Raw genomic sequence first — 18631 nt, 5'->3', positions numbered from 1 at the left:
ATCGAGGATCGTTACAATCCAAAAGAATAACAGCAAAAGTCTCTCTCCACGTCCACCTAACACTGCAGATACGTACAGCTGCCACCACCGTCATACTTCCTGTGGCTAATTTCTTCATGTGGCGATCCAATTGACACTTGAGACATAGCAAGAATTGCTTTAACACACGGCACTGACAGGTACCAATTTGATAACCGTCGGTAATTTGTTTTTGCATGCAAAGCAGCGGAAAGGTTGAGGCTGCTGGTGGTCGGTATCTAGAAGCGTCTTTGCAGCCCGAGAGTCAATTGGAGAACACATTCCTAGGTGCGAAGTTTACACTATGGATTGATTCTACCACCATGTTGCGGACGCCTCGGCTATCTTGTCTTCTCAGAAGTCTCTTCAGACATACTTCTGAGCTTCTTGATTGTGGGGTTAGTGGAGCCGAGATCGGTGGTTTCGCACATTCCGTGATGCAAATTAATGCAACAGAAGGTGGATTTGTAACTCCAGACCGGAATTCTACCGCAATTGAAGTCTCTGTGAGCCCGGCATGTAACACAGTTCTGCCATCTTTGGAGTTTGTTCTTTCCCCCCTAGAGAGTAGCGAGACTTCAGAGAAACGTTTTCAGCCGTTTGTATCAAACAGTGAGAACAATTATGGACCTTTAGGGGGATAATGAAAGACCGAAGGAGTGGTTTGATCAAGTCTTGGAGCTTCGAAAATGATTCATTCTCGGCTTTGAAGCAGCCACCTCCTGGAGGCACACTGTACATACGACCAGGCCGTATAGCTCACTGGTGATAGCCGAAGTTCAGAGGTGTGTAATCTTACGACCTCTGAGACACTGTTGCTTCTTTGTAATATTGTGTCCGCGCAGTAGCGAGGTGTCGGACACGAAGAAAACACCTTACAGAGCAGACATTGATGGACACTGATGCCATTGTGCATCCTGCACAATGATGTTTATGAACACAGCTCCATTGAATGCAAGAGTATGATACGATAGCCTTGATGTTGTACAAACACTTGTACACTATGTACTCGTATAAGTAGGGACTTACTAATTGTATCATAGATGATTACACATACAGTAGTACAGTATGTAATGTACTTGGTCAAGTCAAATCAATCATCACCACAATACACAGTCTTGTATGGTATGTGGTAACATAAATAAACTATATACAAGTCGTCCATTTACTTCTTTGCGCCCTTGCCCTTCTTTCCGCCCTTCTTGGCTCCTCCGTTCTGGGGCTGCTGCTTAGTCTCCTCCTTCTTCTCTTCCTTCTTTTCCTCCTGCTTCTCCTTCTTCTTCTCCTCAACGTCCTTCTTCTCCTCGCCGTGCTCGAATCGCGCCAGCGCCTCGTCTAGGCTCTCGTGGTACTGGTGCATCTTGTTTACGGCCTGCTTTCGCAGCGCTCGGATCTCGGGGTCACCGTTGGTCTCCACGTCGTCCAGAGTGAATTGTCGCTGGAGGACCATCTCACAAAGCCGTCGATGCTGCTCCTTGGGGGCCACGGCGCCGACGGTTCGAGTCTTGGACTCGTCAATGTATTTCTTGATAAGCGGGCCAAGCTCGGCCTCGGTGTCTCTCAGAGTCTTGTCAATCTGCTGGTGGGGAGACAGCTTCTCCTTGGGGGGAGCAGAAGGGGCGTTGGCCGTCACCGTGGGAGGCGGCTTGTATTCCTCCTGCTTGAGCAGCACAGTGATCATGTCGCCGGTCTTGACGCCACAGGCGGCCAGAGGCTTGGAGTTGTCCAGCAGCTTCTTGCCGTCGTGGATCAAAATGACCTGGGACAGAAGCACAGGAGCATACACCTCATCCACCTGGTTGGATCGCACCTCCTCAGGCTCGGGAGAGGCGCTCTCGGTCTCACCCTTGCCCTTCTTCTTCTTAGGAGGTCGACTTTTGCCCTTGCCCAGCTTGGCCTTTCGCTCCTGCTCCTCCTTCTCCTCCTTGGCCTTGATTCGCGCCTGTCGCTTGGCTCTCTGGTCGTCCTGGATGAAAATTCGAACTCGTTCTCGCAAGAATCCCACCGTCACGCCGGCCTTGGGGTCCTTTTCATTTTTCGAGTCCTCCGGGTCAAACGAGATTTGGATCTTGTGCGACGAATACGTAAAGTAGACGTACTCTGGGGGTTCGTTGGCTAGACCCATTGATTGTGCGAGTTTTCTGAACATGGTGTGGAAGGGCGCGGGACGTGGCTTAAAGGGAAAAATGAAGATCCGCCTTGATGTTTAACTTCTCGTTCCAAATGTCTTACCAGCTGTATGACTCTGTGTGGTTACTGTAGGAAGTACTGAGCGCCAGACGCAAATTTAAGTTGTGCTGTTTCAAGAGCAAATCGAAGGTAAGGCTGACTACAAGTAGCCAACACGTGCCATAGAGTACGTGTCGCGATGAGGAAGGCAGTAGCAGAGGAAACCAGTGAGAGATACACCATCCCCACCAACCCCTCCCCCAGGTCACGTGATTTGTCCTTTTTTCTTTCTGTCGTTTATATTTCTCCCTACTACCTCCTGGTGCCCCCTGAAGACCTAATCGACTCTCGCCGCCTGCAATATTCTGGGTTGCTAATTAATGACGACACCGGCTTTCTGCAACGGGGTCACGTGATCCGAAACGGAGGCCCGCCGCAAGTCCGAGTTAATTCCTGAGGCCGATTTCCCGGCACTGGGACCCCGCATTAACCCCGTAGGTACGGCTTATGTCCGTGGCCGGGTAATCCCGATAACGCAAGGAAAACTGCACGATCAACTTTTTTAAACAACAACGGCGATGTACGTGGAAAACGAAAAAATGGAGTCTCCTGGTGATGCATGCATTTTGAAGGTAATCGAGGAAAAAAGAATCCTTGTCCTGGGATCATCATCTCATTGTTAGGGCGAACCCCCACGCAATTGCTCACATAGTCTGATTGGGAAGGTGGGGGGGGGACGGGCCAGGGGGGGGGGAGGTGGACGGTGGGCTTGTTCTCTTTGTTTTGTCTCCATCGTACATACAAGAGTCTTCAAGGATTGCTAATTGGCCTGTCACATTACACTGCCTATAACTAAGTCCTTCTTCATACGAGTAGACTCATCGGACGCTAATCTGTATAAGGTGCCCTACTGTATGTACTGTATGTACTGTACTTGTGCGTTTGGTTTGCTCTCGGGCCTCCTGAAAATCTTCTAGAAAAGCCAGTGTCTGCCACTCATGACTGTTATGATACATTTGCCAGCTATAGGTTGGCGGGAAAAAAAGCAACGTCTCGGTCGTCTCACATGGCGTTTGGGTTCAAAAAAAGACAACTGTTTTGCAGTCAAGGTTTTCCCTCTTTTAGTTAGACTCTACTTAGACGTGTGTCTATTCCTTTTAACCTCCTACAGAAACAATGGCACTAAGAAGGAGAGGGGGCGACCTAAGCTGGAAACCAAGAGCAGATTGTCCCTGAATTGACGGACCCGTGGAGGAAGAAGCCAACTCCAAAGTGCCCCAAAGTTTCATCTCGCTGCTGGGGCTTGCACAAGTCCCGTCATACCACCCTACCTTTTGACATTCGTCTGCATGTGCCATTTTCTCGGACAAGGAAAGCAGGAGCCAACGCTATGTCTACACTTATCATGTAGCCACTCGTGCTATAGCAGTAATAGACGCTCCTAGCCGTTTCCCATGACAAGAACTGAAACCATCTCTTTATTTCCGACAGAACGTATTGCCCAATCTCCGACCAAGCCCAAAAGTCTCACAGACTTCTCCGACCCACCAAAGTTCTTCAACCTCGGCTATTTGGAGGGAGGTGTCGAGCCAGACGAGGAGACAGGCCTCACAACCACGATTCTCTCAAGATGGAGGCCGAGTCTTGCCACGCGTACCGACGGCTGCCCAGAGTAGTAGTCCTTGATCCGGTTAATGCGAGACGGCGTCTTGTTAACGCGGTTTTATCACTCGGCTTTATCCCGTCAGTTCTGACACGCATTGATTCAGCACCGTGACACGCACAGTTACGCAGAGTCGGCAGGCTTCCATTTCTATGTCCACGGGGCCGTAGCTCGTATAGCACAAACCCACTCTGGCTGGGTCGGAGATAGGAAGTACCATCACCGCCGACGAGAAATAAACATTGCAGCTAGTGTAAACGGCAGGTTTAAGCCTGATGGAGAAGTGCACCATCTCTTTGTGCCTCGCAGGCCGGAGACAAGGCCTCGGAGGCCAGACAAGTGGGCTGCTTTGTTTTTTCGGTTGTACGGCTGACAGAGGCATTACGGCTGGGTTCAGCTCAACTAAAGAGGCAGAAACAGACGACGAGCCATTTGTCTGTCTTTGGGTCCCGGAAAAGACGGAATTACCGCTCGAGACCCTTGCATTGAACGGCCGGACTCTGGTTTGGTGTATTCCTCCTAACCAGTATGTACACTGGAGTTATTTTTATCCCAGGCCAGACAAGGACAAGGCCTGCAACTCGCAAAAGAAGACAAACGAGAGCCCCAGTAGGGCACTTGTAATGGCAGTAAGAGTAAAGTACTTACAAAGAACTATTGTTGTAAGCTTCCAACTATTGTCAAAGTCAGTATCTATCATCTCCAACAGCAGAAATACACTCCGCACTAAAGCACTGTTATGCCGGTCGTCAACGTACCGGCCCCCGCAGGGTGTGTACCAATGACGTTGACCAAAGGGGTAACTTGACGGCAGTCAGTGGGCCTCTCGATATACTTACTTACTCCCCAAGAAGGAAGCACTCTCTCGGATGTGTAGTGTACATTTGCAGTGGTGTGATGATTCCCATTAGTCTCGAGCAATCGACTGATGACAATGATCAATTACATAGAGTCTTGGGGGACTCGTCTATACGGTGTGCACCAACTTTCAACGCGGGTCTTGTCATTTGGCTTGTCATTTTCGCTTTATTTCTCTTGATATTCAAAAGAAATCATAAAGAAATCAAACAAATCCCCTCTTTTGACAGCCACAAGACGGAAAAGTCGAGCTCCTCGGTCTCCTCGGTCTCCTCGGTCTCCATGGACTTTACTTTCGTTTCAGGAGCCCCCCAAGCTGCCCGTCTGTCTGATTTAGGTGCTCCTCTACAGTCTACGGTCTCTTTTGCTCACAAAGCACAAAATTAAAGCCAAGACAGTGGGGTATCGTAAGCGAGGTTTGAAGGATATAGCCGAGATTGCCGAGTATCCACATGCGCCGTTTCAAAACAAACACTGAACCTGGTTTCTTTTTGCACTTACAGAGGACACGGCAACCAGCTACTTGTGGTATTTCTGAAACATGGCCTCACCAAAAGAAATTAGCCGCTTGGGTGGTCTCGTTTATTCCAGCAGCATAAGCAGACGGTGAATCTGGAAGATGAGCTGTCAGAGCCAAGGCGGCGAGGCCTACGGAGAAAGAACAGCTCCATTACACGTCACCAATGTACAGTATGTACTTGTCCTGTAGTTTGTGCCCTAGTCAGCCGTTCTTCTTTTCTTGTTCTTCTTGCCGTCTCACTACAACTCACGAAGATCATGCAAATGATCGCCTGAGACGTGTGTGTACCGAAGTGGCAGACCCCGAGGCAACGACAAAGAACCCCTGAGGATTCGGCGACTTCGCAAACCCCATAAATGGACCACGCAGTTTCCAAAATGCACAACAAAGAATTTGCACGGCTCTTTTTTTCGACGATCCAGGCGAGTTTGCAAGCGAGGAAGCTCCCTCATGTACGGGGGATATGCAAAGTCTCATACTGTGGAATCCCAGCCGGGTGCGAGCAGACCAAAGGGAAGCTCAGAAGGCTAAAGTACAGATGCGGATGAGTCGATACGACAACTTTTATACGCTTCTGGGGTGCTGTACGGATATGGTGGTTGCTTGTATGGGAACATGTAATGTGTGTGTACAACCGCCAGGGGGCAGTGCTGAGGTTAAGACGAAAGCGGAAAAGGACTGCGCTCGCTCGGCTACGACTGCGAGAGTGATCATGTACTTCAAGGCAATTATGCCCAAGCTTGTGGTTGCATGCATGGCTGTCATGATTGAAGCGAGGGTGGTGAGGTCTGTCGTACTTGCACGTACAGTCACACAGTTGGCAGTAAGTAACACAACAACTGCAAGAGGAGTGAAAAAAGGAAGACTATGACATGCAGAGAAGATCACAGAGAACCATCACTGAGTTACTGCACGTCTTACTAATGTCACTCCACTGTATGGTACAAGTATACTATACTCATACACCAACCCAACTCATAATGTAAACCTCAGGCTACGGTTAGACCGCGTTTAAACCCATTTGGACACATCCATTCCGTTATGTAATCATACCATCCGTCCTATTCCTTGCCCAGCAATTTCTCTCGAACCTCCTGATACCGTCTCTGTTTCTCCTCATACGTCTCCTTGTTTTGATCCAGCACGACTGCCGGTCGCGGGGGCGCTCTGCCGGCCGGGTTGGCGACCTTGAGCGTCTTGTCACGGGTTTTGAGCGTGAACTGGCCCCGGAACGCCGGTGGTTGCTGCTGGCTGGCCATGTCGCCCTGGCTGAGATTGTGACTGTGAACTGACGAGAGAATCGCGCCACTGAGAGGCTTTTCGGACGCGGCCTTTTTGGTCTGGGTTAGCTTGAGGGGAGAGCGCGGGCCACGGGCCGCTGACACACACTTACTGAGCTCCAGTCGTCACTCCAGGGGTCGGGCATGCCGTGGGTGTGAGCGTGGTTGTGAATCAGAGCGCAAAAATTTAAGTTGTCATGTGACCCATAATTGCACATGTGTACAGTGACACTATGTACAATATCGTACAGCCCAGTTTGGGGGGGGGAAGGAGGTGGTATATCGCTGTAGTCACACAAACAGAAGGGTAGTAATGTTTCTGCAGGAGACCCCATTTGGATTCATCTTTGAGTCTGTACTTTTCCCATACAATTTTCTTTTTTTACTGTCAGCAACACTCACTACAAGTACAGTATGTACGTAACTAATTACTGGACTACTTGTCAACCCCATCACTGGGATTTACTTAGACACTGTGAGACAATGGTATGCACCATTAGCAAGTTTCTGCCTGCCCTGGTACAGGATAAATGAAGACATCCGTGTGCTCAGAAAGAGTCACGTGACCACTTGACTTCCGCGGTTTTTTTGTCTTCATTTTTGTCTTCATTTTTTCATTTTTCTGACTTTGCAGCATCGTTTTGAAGTATGATCACCGTCACCCACAAGGGAATTACTTGAGATTACTTAAGGCAAAAAGTTGGCTGGGGGTGCTAAACCAGTGTTACAAGAATGGTAGCAACATAGAAAGTGGTTTATTTCGAATATATTGATTAGGTGTTTCAATGGGAGTAAAAATATTAACATGTTTTGCAGCAGTTTGGGTGATAAAACTGTTATATAGAAAATACTGGAAGTGAAATTTACTTAGATTTAGTTAGATCTCAGTGCTGAAAGTTACCCGTAGACTGCCCTATTGTAGCCCCGTTAAGACTCATGTTTCTAAGACAAATGAGGGAAAAAAACTATGTCAATTGGTTTATGATTCTCTGGAAATTGCAAAAATATAATAATACTACCCCTTCGTAGTATAAATATTTCGAGTTCTTCGCATTTACCGACCCTCTTCCGTCATAATTACACTCATTGAACCTTAATAACACCCGAATACGAGTAGTAATTCAACTGCGATAATAATACAAGTACCACGTTCCCACAGCTCTCATTCCTGCTCAAATACATCCTCCAAGTGTCTCATTTCAACCGCAACCATCTCTCTGTCTCTCATTGTCGTGTTTCAATTCATTTTAGTCCGTAACAGAAGCTGTCTAAACATACATAATCAGGCATCAACAAGAACACCAAAATAAACAAGACAATGCAGATGGCAATAATGATAACCAAGCGGAATAATCTTGTCAAAGTGCCGTAAAAGTAACACAAACAGTCCCGTCTACTATCAACCATCACTCAATCACTCAGCTACTCGTATATCCCAGCATAAGCTTGTTAGCCCTGCATTATTAATCTACTAACGCCACCCTAAAAGTTGTTGTACAACCACCCCCCAATTACGCCCCAATTGCTACAATCACCTCGGAAAATCAACAGGAATAATATTCAATAACAGCTAGCTCGTTACCGCTAGTTCTTCTTCTCGGCAGCAGCCTCGGCGGCCTTCTCCTCCTTGTTAATCTGCTCATTGAGCTGCTTGGCATCGACATTTCGAACCTGGCCAAAAGCACTCTCGACCTGCTCCTTGTCCTTGGGAATCTGGATTCCGGGACCGCCAATGTTGGACTGCTTGCCCTCCTGGGAAGGCATGACGGTGGACTTGAATTCGTTGGACATTTTGATGGTGGTTTGTGTGCGTGGTGTGGTGTGAGAGTTGTGGGGTTGATTGCTGGTGGCGAGCATATCCAAGGTAGACGTCACGTGCCCCGGTTGCTAGTTGCTACATGGGGAATTTAGGGTTAGGGTAAAGATATTGGGAGGAAAATTCAGCCGCTTACATAATAGGGTTAGGGTCCACTCTCCACCACCTCCCAACCTCTTTAAGAAAAATAGAGAACCGTTTAATCCAACAATTGAAGACGGTGAGACCGTTCTCGATGGCTCCAAACACAAAAAACAACCTTGTGGCGAAACAGTTTTTTTTTGCATCGGTCCTTACATGTAATCTGCGAGCTGATCAAGTTTTACCAACCGTTGACGCAACTTGACAAGAGATTGTTCTGTGTGTGAGTATCGTAGGTACAGTATGGTACCAGTCTCGGTACATACACCGTAGGTTCGAGAAGCGCGATGGTGTCAACCCAACTACGCACTACTTGTACAAGACACAAAAGAAGTGCCAGACAATGCGCTTATGGAGATACATCATGTAGTCGCTGGGCTTCCATAGGGTTCCTGTACTTGCCTATTTTGTCTGAAAGGCATATATACAAGATTCGCTTCAGAGCCAATATATTATCTCGGATAAGCCAAATTAGCCCATAACTGCTAGTGCTTATATCATCGCATTAATTCCAGGAACTGGTCCTGGGGCACTGAGATAGGTGCATCGCCGCGTCAAGTCCCGGAGTTGTCGTTTCAAATATCCGGTGAGTGCTGGCCTCCCAATAATATAGCAATCGGGGCTTTTCTTGGATTTAGCATTCCCCAGATGATCCAGATCTCAGGTCCCCCTGTCCATAGTTATCAAAGCAAAAGGCCCCAAGGTTTTCTTGCGTAACAAGGTGCACAAAAAAAAAGAGCTCCAGAAACAAGACGTGGGAGAAGGAACAAGAGAAACAAGAAAAGAAGACACAAGACAAGAGAGGGAGAAAGAGAGAGAGAGAGAGAGAGAGAGAGAGAGAGAAAGACTCATGGTTTTCACAGTTTCACTTTCGGAGCTTGAATCTGTGAGCGTGTGGGAGGTCCCTCTCCAACTCTCTTTGGCACCAGCTGTAAGCTGTTATGCACAGACGTTCATGGGGTATCATAATGGGTCGTCTTTCTTTCAGATCATCTGGACCATCAGAAAAATAGGTGATCTTTTAGCTGGACTCCAGAAGACAGGTGGTCACACCCGGAACCGGTGTCGTAGTCGCTGCATAAACGTTTCTCTCTCGGGCACCAGCTGTGGAGTTTCGTCATAGCTGACATCCAGCAAGTGGGGGTCATGACGCGCGCGATCGGGCGACAAGGATCGGCTTTCTCGTATACCAGCAGGTCGCCACGAGCTTGTCCATGTGTTGGTGTTGGTATCGGAGTGGGTGCCGCCAAAGGTGCCGGAGGAATGGGAACTTTTGCCGACGTCGGAGGTGGCTCCACCCGACACTACGGCTGTAGCCCCGGTCCCCACACAAACAGGGTATCTCAATCGGGTCTGGGTCGTGTTGGTGGAGCCCCGTGACCCGACGTATTTCCGCAGCTCGGACCGCACGCCCAGGGAATCATAGTAGGTATCTGTCTCTGTGTCTCTGGTATCGGGGTAGTCGTCGGACTTGTGGCTCTTGTGATTCTTCCATCGGCGCACCTTGTAATGTTTGGGTTTGGGGAGCATGTCTGTGGCATGGCAAGTGTAGAGAGAGTCGTTGGCGTCTGGGTCAAGAAAGATGTCTGTAAGCGTGGGTTTCTTGTGTCGCTTTCCCAGCATGTGTTTGAAGCTGGTCCGTTTGTTTTTGGGCGACTTTATCTGCGACTTGGTCGATTTAACCGACTTGGTGGACTTGGACGACTTGGTGGACTTGGACGACTTGGTGGACTTGACTGACAGGGCCTTGCCGTCACGTGAAAAGTCCCTTTTGGGCTCCACGGCCTCCAGATAGTCGGTAGGGTCAGGGGAGGTGGATAGACTACTGGGAGACACCAGAGACACCAGGTCCACATGGCGGTCCAAATACGCCGAGGTGCGCACTGGAGGCGTGGCCATGCGGGTGCGATATGCTCTCATTGTCTGGCGAATAGTGGGGTTGCAGTCAAACAGGTGCAAGTGTTGAGGAAGGAGAATACACAAATAAGGTGGCTAGCCACTGGAGGCGTCTTGTGCACTCTACTGCGGTGTGCGTTCGGTACAAGGCAAAAGCAGGAACACAGACTTGATTAACTATTACTTGGGCTCCTGATTGACTCTCTCCTGAGTCTTCAGGCTCGCCAAAGCTCGAATGACTCTCCTAAATCCTCCAGGTTCTAGATGCTCCGAAAAAGGGCCGACTATAATGGTCCCGTAAAAGATCCGAAGCCACCGTATCCGCCCGCCACTGGTGTGACCGGGGACTCGTAAATGCTAGTCTAGCACTAGCGACTGACATGCTGCTGTTAGTGTCACGCAAATGGAAGCACGACGGCTACTACCGTGCCTTCTAGCTACAGCCTCGACATGGACAAAGAGGTTTGACAGAAAACGGGGTGGTATGCTGACACCATGAGGAGCTATTCCAAGGCACCAGCCTGGCCGGAAAAAGATCAGACCTTCTACAACTACTAATATGTAAAAAGAATGGCCTGAAACCTATCAAATGCTATGAAACGGACCACCAACTTTGTCAGTAGTCGGGTTAAGCGAAATGAAGTAGACAAGAGAAACGGAAGAAAAACGAAACGGTCATGACAGTCGTAAACAAAAATAGACAGCACCAAACAGAATCGACAGCGCCAAGTTTCTCCATCCCCATCATTTATACATGTTGCGGGCCGTAGATATATTTCCGGTTATAGGGTTGCATTGGACTAAATGGTGGTCTAAATGACGGTCTTTAGGAGCAGAAAAAACACAACTATAGCTAGACGCTTGTCTCCGTCTTCGGGATTTGTGGCTCTTTGCCAGTGGCCCAGGCACACGACCCCACGACCATTTTCCAAGTCTCTGTCAGCTGCTACCGACACCAAATCCAATCTTTCTTGGTGGACAAAAAGTTAGTAGTGTATCGTTCGTCATCACACTTATTCGCGCTCATACTTTTTGACACACTGAGCGTTAGAGTTGGGTTTCAAACGCTATTCAGAAATACAGTTGACCTGCAGGTGCACAATATACACAGAGTTTCGGGACTGTATTTTTTTGCATTTTTACATTTTTGCATTTTTGCACAAGATACAGCCAGTGTGGGAAAGCAAGACGACAGTGCAGCTGGGGTTTGCGCCCTCCGAGAGCCAAGGGCCTCCAGGCAAAGAAGGACGCAGAAAGCAACGGTATCTCCGGAAAATGGCCCTCTTCGCACTCCACCAGACCAGACTCCGAGTTTGGGACGCTGACGTGACCAGCCAGAAGACACCTGCAAGGGTCTTTTGATGACGTTTCAACTATACACTTCTCCGGGAAATCTCCGACTCAGTCGCCGACACCACTACTAACAAGGGTTCGGTAGGACCACGACCCGGGGACGACCGAAACATGGATGCAATGGGTCATAGTTGGTTTAGTATTCATGTACTTTTCGGCCATGTACTTTCGGAGGGTCCCGTATGTTGCAATTGAGCAAGTCCTTCCTATACGGATTTACTTGTCTTGAAGTATGTAGTTAATGACTCTGGGACGATAGTTGACAATTTACACGACCATAACTCTACGAAACCCGTCAGTACACCCTGCGTGTCCATCAACTGACTGATGCACGGAGGCCCGGTGCTGTATATCTTTTTTGTGCTTTTCTCTCTTCTCCTTTTCCTTTTTATCTACTGGCGGTGGGTTAAGTTGTATGACTCGAGAGTTAACGTTGGTTTAAGTTGCAACGTTAGCGATGCACAGATGATAGTCCTTCGGCGGTGGTCTGCGGCAAAAAAAAGGGCAAAAACAAGGGAGCTGTGGATTCGCGGAAAGTATGCTGAGGTTCGCCTTTGCCTTTTTTACACTTTGGTGCAAATAGAGTGGCCTACAGCTTTCAAGCAGGTGCACCTTGTCTGCTGACTCTGTGAGCTACAAAAGAGCCAGCAGCGAGCTTGGTATATAATGTCAGAGGCGGTTGGAGGGCGGAATGAAGCCCATCAATTCGACACTGACTATACCACCAACAACCCTTGCACCGACAGCCGTGGATCGACCCCTCAGACTCGGCAAACCGACATCTCCATCCTCCTTTTTGCAACAGGCGCTTTTGCACACACCAACTAGCCGCCGCTACTGCTACCCAGACCACACCAAAACCTCACAGTCTCCTGCGGATTCGCCCTAGACGTGACAGCCACGCCATCTACCCCAGTCATCACACTAGCTGCTTGCATTACAGTAGATTATAACGTCATCTACCGCGCCTGAAGCCGCGATTTCGGAACCCCCATAAAGCTGCTGGTTGTTGCGCACACGATTCTCCAACCAACACCATCGCCAACCTCACCGATCCGTGTGACCCCCACCTGCCCAAGTCCAGGCACACATACGTGAGTACTCGCAGCCTGTCTGTGCATCCTGTTTCGGATCCTCGCTTACCGGCGCCCACAGCGCGGAGAAGAACCTGGACAAACTTGCTCCAAATTCCAACCTCCCCACAACCTCGGGTAATCTCGCTAACGCAGCCAAAACACTCTACAGTCACCCAAACAACCACAAACCCTCTGCTTTTCAACATATACCCTGCTGCAACCTGCCGCACACCCTTTTGCATCACCGAAAACCCATGGCCGACGCTGCCCGAAAATTCCGTCGAACGCGCTCGGGCTGCCACCAATGTCGCCGTCGCAAAGTCAAGTGCGACGAAGCCAAACCTGCATGTGGAAATTGCATTCGTCGCCGCGAAAAGTGTGTGTACGGCGTCGCAGTACAGTTTATGGAGGATGAATTGTACCAGAACACACCCAACACGTCGTCGGGCTCAGAGAGCGAGCCCCCACCCCCGGTCAGACACTTCATCAACACGCTCTCCGCCGACTTTGTGCCCCAGCAGCGCCCTCGCGACGAACTCTTTGCCTCCAAGGAGGTTTCGGTGAACTCGCCCAGCGCACACCTCAACCGCCTGCTCGAGGTCCCGCTGGAGGTTCCGCAGAGAAACGCCGACCACCAGGCCTACTTTCTGCATTACTTCGTCTACCGCTTCTCGGCTGTCTTCAGCCCGTGCTCCGTGGCCAGGGGCTCCAATGGTACCGTTTCGGGCTCCACCCAGAACCTGGACCCCAATCTGGTCCGACACTCACACAACGACACGTACGCCATGCCACTTCAGCCAGAGGCAATATTGAAGCTGGCGCTGCCGGGATCTGCCCTCCACTACGCCATCATGGCCGTGGCGGCCTGTATGTTGGCGCGGGACGAGCCTCATTGGATTATCGAGGCCATCAAGTACAAGAGCGAGGCGCTGCGGCTACTGCAGCTAGAGCTGGCCCGCCCCCACGCCCGCCCCCAGCCCGCCACGCCGCCACACACAGTGCTGTTGACCATGACACTGCTCTGCATTTATGAGATTTCGGACGGGTGCGCCGAAATATGGACGGTGCACCTCATCCCCGCATGGAGGTACATCAATGAAGTGCCATACGGGTCCCAGGACCCTGCGCTGCACATGGGCATTCAGTTTTTTGCATATCAGGACGTGATGGGTCGCACCGCCTGCGGCTCGAAAGGGCTGTTTGACTCGAGTCTGTGGAACCGACAATCGACCAAACACAATGAGTGGATGGGCTGCTCCGAGCAGCTCACCGCGTTGATCGCCGACGCCGCCGACTTGTCTCGCGAGAAACGCCTGAGTCCGGACCTCGACATTTTGGATCTGTTTTCCAAAGCCCAGAAGCTGGAAAATGAGATTGGAAGCATCAAGGGGGTGGATTTGGCTTCCATCATTGAGTCGCCGGGACCTCTGTCGCCAGACATGGCTCTTCACACCGTTGCGGAAATGAAGGCTGTAGCTGCCCAGATATACCTACGGTGCTCGTTGTTGCGACATGGCCCAGAGCACGACTACATTCGTGGCAAGGTGCGTCTAGTGCTGGAGGCCGCCAAGTTTGTTCTGGGTCATGGCTACCACTGGACCTGTCTTCAATGGCCCCTATTTGTGACTGCTTCGCAGCTCTCGCCGTTTGACGAGGACCTGGAGTCGCGCAATCTGGGACGTGGATTTATTCTGCCTGCCTTTGAGGAGTTGGACCGCCATACCCTGGGTAACTCAGCTCGGATCAACGAGGCTCTCATACGGATTTGGAAGGTACGAGATATGGAGTGTGAGAGCCGGTTGAGAGACGGAGAAAGTGACTGGCACAAGTTTGTGGCGCCAGAGTGTCATAAGCTGTCACTAGCATGAAGAGAGAGACAGAGACAGAGAGAGACAGACAGACAGAAAAGTTTTTATTACCAGAGGAGGATTCATAGAATAGGAAAGATGACGTAAATAGATGCATTACAGACAGTACCGGTCAGATTGTCGTACACACTGTTGTAGACATGGTACTCGTAGCACTCGAACGATGAAACGTACGATTGTCATGTTTATCTTGCCACATCACCCTTAACTGCCCATGGTCCTTGTTTACCTCGCTTGCAATACTCACTCCTAAATTTAGCTTTGTCCAGTTGAGTTCGTGTGGTTGTACTTTGTTCGACGGGGGGTGGTCGTAAGCGAGATTCCGGGCACAGAGTCTTGTTGGACCGTGAGAATTTGTTGCAGGGCAAATTCCAAAACTTTTGAAGGCAACAGTGTTTCGGAAATGAGAACATAGCCCATACCGCGGTTCCAGCGACGTAGATTTACGCATCTGGAAAGACGTCTCGTATCTTGCACTTAAATCTCGTGGGTATAGCAAGAGGAGTCCTTGTAACGTGCTTTTGTTGGCGTGTCTCACAAACGCAGCAGCAACTGCTTGTTTGTGTCTGTATCCGTCTCTGGCGAGAGATACTGGCGTCGGTAGCACGGCCAACTGTCCGCAGTGGCCTTGAAACAGCGACAAACAAACAGTGAAAACACAAAAGACACCATCTGAATCAGGGACACGGAAAGGCATGTATTCGGCCCGATTTACGCTCACACAGGTTCGCATTGCAGAGCCGTGGGGCTGGAGGTAGGGCTGAAAGCCGGCTCCTTGGGTCCCAAAGAGGTATAGGTGGGCAACCGAGCAAGACAGTGTTTGCAGAGTGCATAGATGTGTATCTTTGCTCACTCCTGCGGGCTCACACAAGAGCCCCCCACGGCGCAGTGACAACGTATATCCCAAATGGTTAGTGCGGCTTTTAATAGACTCCAGATCTTCGCTGCGGCACGACGTATTGCTGTCAAAACAACAGGTTTGCATGTGTCCAGGGGGGGCTGTCCAGTTGTGGGAAAAAGGGAAAAAGAGCGTGCATGATTGTCCAACTGTAGCGTCTGTTTCAAAAGACAGGCACAAGAGACAAGACAAGTTTGAGTCCCGTGCGAGTGTCGCCAGCCGTATGTAGTGCTGTGCGTAAACAAAACAGAAACAGCTCTCCACCGCAACCTGGCGATGTTGTAATCAACAACTGATTCTGCCCTTCCCCCACACAACACCACGCACAACATGGCACCACACTTGTCGTCAACTTAGACCCAGAGGCAGAAAAAAGACCGCCTTTCTTTGTGTCTGCAAAAGTTGCTCCACCCACACCGAGAGGCCATGGTAGTAGGCCCTTGTAAACGCCGGTAGTCAAATACTCTGAGGTTGGGGTATCGTAGGCGAGAGCATGATGGAATGCACGTCGGGTATAGTGCCCCGTCAACGTGGTTTGGAGCTATCCAAATAGTCGGGTCACGTGACTTACCAAACCTTATTTAGCCTCAAACGGACGGGCCCAACTATTTGCCACAAAAGACAACAAGGTTTTAGCGAGGTGTAAGGGGTTTCGGAGATAGGTTTCCGCTTTCGGAGAGAGTGTGTAATAAGGTTTCAGGAGATTGTGCACTAATGCACTCCGCGCCACAGAGAGCAGGAATCACGTGAGCCTTTCGCTTACTGCCTTTTTACCCCGCCCATTTATCCGTCTTATTCGTGGCGGATAAACTCTTTCATTTACACATTGTCAACAGGACATTTCGCGACACACACATCATGGTCAACGTTGGAATTCTCGGAACCGGAGTGAGTATAAAACGACGACTGCGGAGATCGGATCAGACCAGCAATACGCTCATTACAGCCAGGATCGAAGCTGATTGAGCGGGTTTGTTTTGTTGAAGAAGAACAGGGGATCCAATCGGATAAAAAAAAAAAGTGGGTTGGTCTGCATGACGAATAAAAAGACTCACGACTCGATTTTCTGGGTTCAATTGACGTTGCGCGGCGAATATTGATGTGTTTGAGACGGAAAATTTGAGTGGCAACGACGTGGCAGCATGGTTTTTTCAAGCTGAGTCCGGGGTGAGAAGCGAAGAGAAGAGAAACACGCTGAGGAGCGATTCGGTGGCAGACGAGATCAGACCTGGTATGCGAACACAGACAGATGCATCATTGATCCAGACGCGTACATTTATTTTTCCCATCCCGCTATGGTCCTCGATCATATCCTATCTACCACCCTCTCTTGCTGATGTCAGGCTTCAGAGCTGAGGTGAGTGTATCTGATCTAAGTGCGATGGACACGACAAGTTTCACTCCTGTTCGACGACCCCCTTCTTGCTCAGGGAAAAAAGCAAACATGTCGACGACGAGTTGCTGCCACCGTCCCAACTTTCTCACGGCCACAGTGCACCCATTCTGCTGCTTTGTGAATTCTGCCGGTGGAGTTTGCACCATGAATCTGCCAACCTTGTCCAAAAAGACGTGCAAGCATTGCTATGGATCTTTTGTGTTTGTTGGGGATCTTTTTGCCGTTTCGGTCCTAACCCCATGGAGATAAGCATCAGACCATGTGATATTGCTGATCTCCGACGCGCACCGTGCCTAGGATTTTCATATCTTTTCCATCTCATGCAAAGCCCTTGCACAGCCTCTTGTCTCTGTCGCGTTGCTCTCAAACAACTGCCATTGTCCTGCGTCTCCAACCCGCATCACATCATGGACCCAGAAAATGCAAACTCATGCGCTGGCATGACATCTATTAATTACTAACGCAGATTTTTGCCAAGGACGCACATCTGCCTGCCCTGACCACCGTAGATGCGAAAGTGGTTGCTGCCTTTAACCGAACTTCTTCCAAGGCCGAGGACTTTGCTACCCATGCCAAACAGTCTGGCCACGAAGTCACCGTCGAGCCCACCTTCGATGCTTTGCTCAAGAACCCCAAGGTCGATGTAGTTGATATGCTCCTCCCCGTGCAGCACAACTACGCCAACCTCAAGCTTGCCCTGGACGCTGGCAAGCCCGTGTCGTTCGAGAAGCCCATTGCTGCTTCTCTGGACGAGGCCAAGAAGGTCGTTGAACTCACTGACGCTTCTCCCATCCCTGTCATTGTTCTCGAGCAGTACGTCTACCACAAAGGTGTTGCCAAGGTCCAGGAGTTGATCTCCAAGATCGGAAAGCCCGTCTCTTTTATCTTCCAGGGAACCGGAGCCTACAACCCTTCCAACAAGTACGCTGCCACCGCCTGGAGACTCAACCCAGAGCACGTTGGAGGCTACCTTTCTGACGGAGGTGTTCACCAGGTCACCGTCGTCACCGAGTGTCTCCAGAGCAAGGTTGCCCAGGTTAATGCCTACACCACCCAGCTGAGAGAGACTTCCGGAGATGTCGATGTTCTGTCAGCCTCCTTCAAGTTCGAGAACGGTGTGTTTGGAACCTTCACCTACGGATCTACTTTCGGAGCCATCAAGAAGACCAACTCTCTGCAGATCTTCGGTACCGAGGGCTCTATTATCTACGACTGGTCCCCTGGCTCTCCCGACACTGTCACTCTGCAGGTTGGTCCAGACTCCAACAACATGGGCGAGCCCCAGGTCTTCACCGTCGAGGAGTCTAAGCACTTCTCCGTCGACTCGGAGTTCAAGAATTTCTTCGAGGCTGTGGAGAAGAAGGACAAGTCTCTTGTTGTCAGCAACCCCCGAAAGGCCTTCCACCAGTTTGCCGTCATTGTGGCCTGTGTCGAGTCTTCCAAGAAGGACGGCCAGCAAGTCAAGGTTGCCCAACTCGATTAAAAGTAACAGATTTATGTATGTATTAATGGCATTCTACATATGGCTTCTTGTGGGCCGTGTTGAAGTCGATCACTGAACACTGTTTCAAGTACTAAAAGATGAACTAAGCGCAGCATCGTCTCGAATAGACGTGCAAATAATAGCGGATCTAAAAAAAATGCTAGTAGAGAGTTACAGCCTGTCCATTCATTTCTGA

The 18631-nt window shown here is 49.9% G+C and overlaps 7 protein-coding genes across 7 annotated transcripts; 2 read left to right on the top strand and 5 right to left on the bottom strand.

The window, feature by feature from the left end:
- Nucleotides 1–1183: 1183 nt before the first annotated feature.
- YALI1_D13450g (uncharacterized protein) lies at nt 1184–2167 on the bottom strand (the record flags this gene model as incomplete). The annotated part of the gene is made up of 1 exon (XM_502669.3): nt 1184–2167. The coding sequence occupies one exon, from the start codon at nt 2165–2167 to the stop codon at nt 1184–1186; it is 984 nt and encodes a 327-aa protein (XP_502669.3).
- A 4122-nt stretch (nt 2168–6289) lies between these two features.
- Nucleotides 6290–6843, bottom strand: YALI1_D13403g (uncharacterized protein; the record flags this gene model as incomplete). Its single annotated transcript, XM_502668.4, has 2 exons — nt 6290–6568; nt 6622–6843. The coding sequence occupies 2 exons, from the start codon at nt 6841–6843 to the stop codon at nt 6290–6292; spliced, it is 501 nt and encodes a 166-aa protein (XP_502668.4).
- A 1249-nt stretch (nt 6844–8092) lies between these two features.
- On the bottom strand, nt 8093–8365 carry YALI1_D13388g (uncharacterized protein; the record flags this gene model as incomplete). The annotated part of the gene is made up of 1 exon (XM_502667.3): nt 8093–8365. The coding sequence occupies one exon, from the start codon at nt 8363–8365 to the stop codon at nt 8093–8095; it is 273 nt and encodes a 90-aa protein (XP_502667.3).
- Nucleotides 8366–9512: 1147 nt separating this feature from the next.
- On the bottom strand, nt 9513–10385 carry YALI1_D13368g (uncharacterized protein; the record flags this gene model as incomplete). Its single annotated transcript, XM_502666.3, has 1 exon — nt 9513–10385. One exon carries the CDS (start codon nt 10383–10385, stop codon nt 9513–9515), a length of 873 nt encoding a protein of 290 aa, XP_502666.3.
- Nucleotides 10386–13044: 2659 nt separating this feature from the next.
- Nucleotides 13045–14658, top strand: YALI1_D13341g (uncharacterized protein; the record flags this gene model as incomplete). Its single annotated transcript, XM_502665.4, has 1 exon — nt 13045–14658. The coding sequence occupies one exon, from the start codon at nt 13045–13047 to the stop codon at nt 14656–14658; it is 1614 nt and encodes a 537-aa protein (XP_502665.3).
- A 112-nt stretch (nt 14659–14770) lies between these two features.
- On the bottom strand, nt 14771–15643 carry YALI1_D13315g (uncharacterized protein; the record flags this gene model as incomplete). Its single annotated transcript, XM_068282675.1, has 1 exon — nt 14771–15643. One exon carries the CDS (start codon nt 15641–15643, stop codon nt 14771–14773), a length of 873 nt encoding a protein of 290 aa, XP_068138776.1.
- A 771-nt stretch (nt 15644–16414) lies between these two features.
- YALI1_D13298g (uncharacterized protein) lies at nt 16415–18435 on the top strand (the record flags this gene model as incomplete). The annotated part of the gene is made up of 2 exons (XM_066094312.2): nt 16415–16444; nt 17419–18435. The coding sequence occupies 2 exons, from the start codon at nt 16415–16417 to the stop codon at nt 18433–18435; spliced, it is 1047 nt and encodes a 348-aa protein (XP_065950384.1).
- Nucleotides 18436–18631: the final 196 nt, after the last annotated feature.

This window comes from Yarrowia lipolytica, chromosome 1D (genome assembly GCF_001761485.1).
Source record: "Yarrowia lipolytica chromosome 1D, complete sequence".
Lineage (NCBI taxonomy): Eukaryota > Fungi > Ascomycota > Dipodascomycetes > Dipodascales > Yarrowia > Yarrowia lipolytica.
Note: the sequence above shows the minus strand (reverse complement) of the source record. Positions and strands in the feature narration are given on the sequence as shown.